General features: G+C 47.8%; 1 protein-coding gene across 1 annotated transcript; it reads left to right on the top strand.

The window, feature by feature from the left end:
* The first annotated feature begins 248 nt into the window (after positions 1-248).
* On the top strand, positions 249-1,824 carry ghsra (growth hormone secretagogue receptor a). Its single transcript, XM_030117004.1, has 2 exons — positions 249-1,262; positions 1,511-1,824. The coding sequence occupies exons 1-2, from the start codon at positions 431-433 to the stop codon at positions 1,822-1,824; spliced, it is 1,146 nt and encodes a 381-aa protein (XP_029972864.1). The 5' UTR covers positions 249-430.
* Positions 1,825-5,475: the final 3,651 nt, after the last annotated feature.

Here is a 5,475-nt window from a genome sequence, read left to right as displayed (position 1 = left end):
TCAGTCATGTTTTAATACTTGATCATCGCCCAGCAATTTTTATTTTTATTATTATTTTTATTGTTGTTTCGTTCGGACCTCTTTAGAATAAATGTTGCAATCAAAGAAAACGACTTGTTTAAAACTCAAAAAAGATTCATCACTGTGTCTGAGTCCATAGAAGAGACAGTCTGTTTCATGGAGAAACTATGAAAACTGAGGCTCCATTCTTAAAAGCAAACAATCCTTACATAACATTGCTCGCAACCAGTAAGTGCATTGATTTTACGCATGATCGCACTCTATCCAGCGCTCTGCCATCATGTCTGGGACTCAAGGGACGATGAATGGAGGGAAGGGGAACGCCGCTGGGGCTGAGGAGTCCTGGACCCGGGGTGACTGCAGCTGTCTGGGGCAGGAGCGGCCCCGTAAATAAGCGCGCGGCGGCAGCATGCCCTCTTGGCCCAACCAGTCGGAGTGCCTCTCCCACAACTGCACCAGGGAAGAGAATTACGACGCCCCAGGGGACACCGAGCCGCCCCTGCCCCCTCTTCACCTCTACTCAATCCCCCTCCTGACGGCCATCACCGTCGCGTGCACGCTGCTCTTTCTCGTCGGGGTGGCGGGGAACGTGATGACCATCCTGGTCGTCAGCAAGTACCGCGACATGCGCACCACCACCAACCTGTACCTGTGCAGCATGGCGGTGTCCGACCTGCTCATTTTCTTCTGCATGCCGCTGGACCTCTACCGGATGTGGAACTACAGGCCCTGGCGCTTCGGGGACGCGCTCTGCAAGCTTTTCCAGTTCGTGTCAGAGTCGTGCACATACTCCACCATCCTCAGCATCACCGCGCTGTCGGTGGAGCGCTACCTGGCTATCTGCTTCCCGCTGCGCGCCAAGGCCCTGGTGACCAAGAAGCGCGTGCGCGCCTTGATCCTTTTCCTGTGGACGGTGTCGCTTCTGAGCGCCGGGCCGGTGTTTGTCATGGTGGGAGTGGAGCAGGACAGCATGGGCTTTCCCAATTTCACCTCCTGGATGAACGGCACTGGACCGGCCGAGGACACGCGGGAGTGCAGAATCACTAACTTTGCGGTGGCGTCGGGCCTGATGGAGGCCATGGTGTGGCTGAATTCGCTTTTCTTTTTCATGCCGGTGTTCTGCCTCACCGTGCTGTACAGCCTGATCGGCCGGCGGCTGTGGCAGAGACACAAGGAGACCAACATCAGCTCTCGGGTCGCCCACAGAGACAAGAGCAACAGGCAGACCATCAAGATGCTGGGTAAGCGCGCGCGTTGCGCAAAGTGCACAGACCTGCTTTGCTTGAACACACGGAAAAGTTTTGATGCAAGCCTCCAATATAAACCCATAATAAAAGATATCAGTGGAAAATTATCTGGGTGGAACAGATGAGTTGTTTTTTTTTCCTTATCATGTAGTTATGTAAAGGTTCCTCCCCCATCCGTTCATCATCCCACCTCTCTTTTCAGTCTGTTCACTTGTTGCTCCTGTCTTCTCCTTCTTCTCTAGTCGTGGTCGTCCTGGCCTTTGTGCTCTGCTGGTTGCCTTTCCACGTGGGCCGCTACCTGCACTTCAGGTTCCTGGACTCGCCGTCCCCGCTGCTGCTGGTGCTGTCCCAGTACTTCAGCATGGTGTCCGTCGTCCTCTTTTATCTGAGCGCCGCCATAAACCCCATTCTTTACAACACCATGTCTTGGAAATACCGGAGCGCGGCCGCGCGCCTGTTCGGCCTCGCCGACAGCCAACCGGCCCGAGGGCGCACGGCCAGCACCGTGAAGGGGGACGGATCCAGCCTCTGGACAGAGTCCACGGTCAGCTTCTGAACGCACAGTCCCGCAGATGTCTGGACGTTAACCTGCAAATCTACAAACCACGCACGGAAAAAACACTCACCCAGGAGCCGTTATTTATCAGGATGAGGAAGAACACTGCTGTGAGCACTCGCCTCTGTCTGACTGAAACATAAAGGGATTAAAAATCAAACACACGCACACGCAAAAAAAAAAAAAAAAAATCCCAGCATGCATCAATGAAATTGTGTTGTATAATGTCAAAACTCAATGTTCCTGTTGGATTATTCCAACAAACGCCATATCACACACACACACCCTCAATCTGCAGTTTAAAAGTACAGCATGATGGAGTTCAGAACACACAGAATGTGAACAACAGAAATACACACCTTCTCACCAACATCTACAAATGCCTTATATTGTATCTGTATTCTGGATGACAAAGAAAGCACTGTAGAACTTGTGGCACTGCTCTGCTCTCCTTCTGAGAGGGGCAGAGGTGCAGTGCATGTGTGTGTGCATGTGAGACATAGATATCTATGTGTGTGTGTGTGTGTGTGTGTGTGTGTGTGTGTGTGTGTGTGTGTGTGTGTGTCCAGTGAGAGATGTTGTTTTGGTTGCGATAATGTTTATTTACTTACAGACCGTGACGTGCACCTCATGTTGTCCAGTGGCCTGTATCTTGGAGATTCAAGTCCATGTTGTGACGATGCTGCCAAAGGAGACGTTTGTCAACCGTGCATTTAAATCTACTGGACAGAAGCGACTTTTTTTAACAGGTTCACAGCATTTTTAAGTCAAGTACTGCCTCTCGCCTTTGTGAATATTGTTATTAAGCTTTTGTCTGTTCAACTTGATGGATTGTTTTTTTACCAGGAACGATTTGTGTATGCAGATCCACACACTGTGCTGGAAGTTAACGTGGTTGTAAACATGCTTGTAGGTGTTGTGAAATGCAGAACTGGAAGTGTTGATTTCCCAGTGCCATCCTCCACGTGTTTAATCAGAATCAATGTCAGTAACTCTGATCAAACGTACAAAAGAGAGCCATCGTTTTTTTAAAAATCACAGCTAGTTGAAATGTCCCTCAGAGTTGTAGCAGGTGTGACTCTTATATCACTTATCTGATGTTTTCAGATGGAGTTTTTTTTTTTCAACCATTGCTGCCTCTATTGACCAGCTTTATTATCAAACACACATCGTTGCCCACTCCCACAGGAGAACATGCAGACCAGAGTTGTTTTAACTGTTGATTAAAACACGCACACTAAGTGACTCCATGCATGTCTAATGTGGGTGATTTGGCTCAGGCTTTCAAGGCACCGAACGTGCAAACCCGGAGAAGTTCTCACAATGATCAGCTGGAAGGGAAGCCTGCTCCTGTGAATCGGTTTCTACAATGTGCATTATGTGTTTTATCGGTGAACGATCCGAAACGGTCGCGTTGTTCTTGCGTTAATTCGTTACCAGATGCTTTGTGATGTGAAACACTACTTGATGCTGCACACTCAGATGGTTTCAGTCCAAATCACCACAGCAGCCTCCACTGATCCACACTGGATTCAAAACAGGGCCTCGCGCCTCTGGGGAATGTATCTCTGGTTGTACATATGGATAACATGGTAAACAAGCTTTTAATCTTCAGGACGTAAACTGATTCGGAAAAGAGGAAGAGGAGGGGATTTCAGTTTTATTTATTTATTTGGGGGGTTTATTAAATGTGTATCCCCCTCTGTTGGTTAATGTATCTGTCAATGATAAAGTCTTGCATAACGATCAAGAAGAACTCGCTCTCTTTGCTTCTCTTTTCAACAAAACACGCCCACTTCACAGTGAGGTAACAAATCGTTTCCAACAGGTATGAAATGCAAAATTACAATGCTGTTTGTGAAACTAACAGAATACTTAACCTCCTTCCCACACCAAATGTTTCATACCCACACTGAATGAAACGTGTAGAGAGGCCTCAGAAATGCATCCCACACATCGCTGGGGCCTGTCTTTACCCGGAGCGACCCTGCCTGTGCTGGCCTGTAACTGGAGAGTGATCCGAGCACAGAGACGCAGCGGTGCGCTCTCCGCCGGTGTCCACCAGGTGTGGCGCCGGTCCGTAGCTCCAGACCGCTTTAAAGAGCAGCAGGCGCCGCTCATACCAAGAAGGAATCAAAGGACACCCTCAGTCGACCCAGGTCCATTATCAAAGCGCCTGCAGAGTCCGCAGGAGCCCTCATGAGACAGGATGTTCCGCTGGTAGGTCCGGGACTAATGAAGTCCTGTGGTAATGAATCAGACCTTCATTAAGTCCCAGCTGTGGAGGTGATATGTAGAGACGGTGGTCAGAGAACTGTAAAAGAAAAACAGCAATCGGGACTAAAATAAAAAAAAAAGACTAATGAAGAAAAAAAGGAGAAGAGAGGTTCAATAAATGAATCAGACATCATGCAAATGTTTTCAAATGCAGACAAATAACGAGGTGGAGGATCATGTAAAAGTAGACGTTAATTTTCTCACATGCGGCTGTGCGCACAGACATACAGCAGCATTTTAATTTCCTGGAAGGACAAATTGATCCTTGCTCGAGTGCAGCCACAGCCACGGATCGGTGGTCTGAATGTCATTATCAGTGTGAACCTGTGCAGCGGGGCAGGTTTATATAATGTATGAGCAGAAGAGAACATTCACTGCGATCATGGTCTGATAGCTTCAAACCATCCTAGACATGGATATGCACTTATTCAAAGAGTTTCAACTCGTTTTGCTGATCACCAAAAATAAAAAACACAAATGCACAAAAAGCTTGTTCTCCTTTAGAGCCGGCTCTGATAACATCATGGATCTTCAGAGAGATGATCACCTTAGTCTCGCCAGACCAGTAATGGATCTGATGATAAGACTAATGTCTGAGTCAGACACTGAAAATTAACTTCATGTCAAGAATAGTTAGAAATATCACCATGCTGCTAAAACCACAGAGTGTTTTGTCCTTCAGCTTTGTTCTTACATTTCAGTTGCCAGGTGACCTCTATCTGCAGCGTTCTTCACAACATCGGGTCGTTTTCTTATAATACTGCTGCAATAAATCTAATTAAGGCAGGGAATGGTGAGAGAGTGGATTCATTCTGCTTTTACCTGTCAGATTGTTGGATTCTTTCACTTCATGTCCGTGCGGTGAAACGTGATCAGAGGAGGACCAGAAGAGAAACGAGCTCGCCGGGCTGCTCCTCGCTGAGGGGAAGTGAGCGTGCAGCACTGAAGCCACTCAGGCTCCCCCGAGAGACACCCGGAGCTGATTCCTATGATTTACCGGTCTCACTGGCTCAACACCGTCAAAGATACTGGAGGGAAAAATCTGGAAATGACCAACTTTGACAAATAGATGTATACACACTGAAGTGTGTAAATAAGACGGAGGAGGAGAGGGACTCAAACAGCTTTCAGAGGAAGTTTTTTTTTTGGCTGATGAGGCAAAAGTTCATTAAGATTTGTGGCAGTGTTCAAGATGTTTTTTCCTGCTTCTCTCCCCTCTGCATAACTCATTTCCCACACTGTCTGGTCCCTGGTGCCAGACTGTACGGGTCACACAAACCTCTATTGAATCGGTTTCAAGCACTTGACTGTTCCTGCTGATTTCAAGCAGTGTCGGCCTGTACACACAGACACAGCAGTTGCAAGTTCCAGTGA

This window comes from Salarias fasciatus, chromosome 19 (genome assembly GCF_902148845.1).
Source record: "Salarias fasciatus chromosome 19, fSalaFa1.1, whole genome shotgun sequence".
NCBI classification, from domain to species: domain Eukaryota; kingdom Metazoa; phylum Chordata; class Actinopteri; order Blenniiformes; family Blenniidae; genus Salarias; species Salarias fasciatus.
The sequence above is the reverse complement of the archived record's forward strand: the minus strand, read 5'-3'. Positions and strand labels throughout refer to the sequence as shown.

What these genes read in the sequence shown, in the direction of transcription:
- ghsra (XM_030117004.1), top strand. Translation starts at nt 431, where the DNA reads ATGCCCTCTTGGCCCAACCAGTCGGAGTGCCTCTCCCACAACTGCACC. An exon ending in GCAGACCATCAAGATGCTGG is followed by an intron (nt 1,263 to 1,510) that starts GTAAGCGCGCGC and finishes CTTCTTCTCTAG; the next exon opens with TCGTGGTCGTCCTGGCCTTT.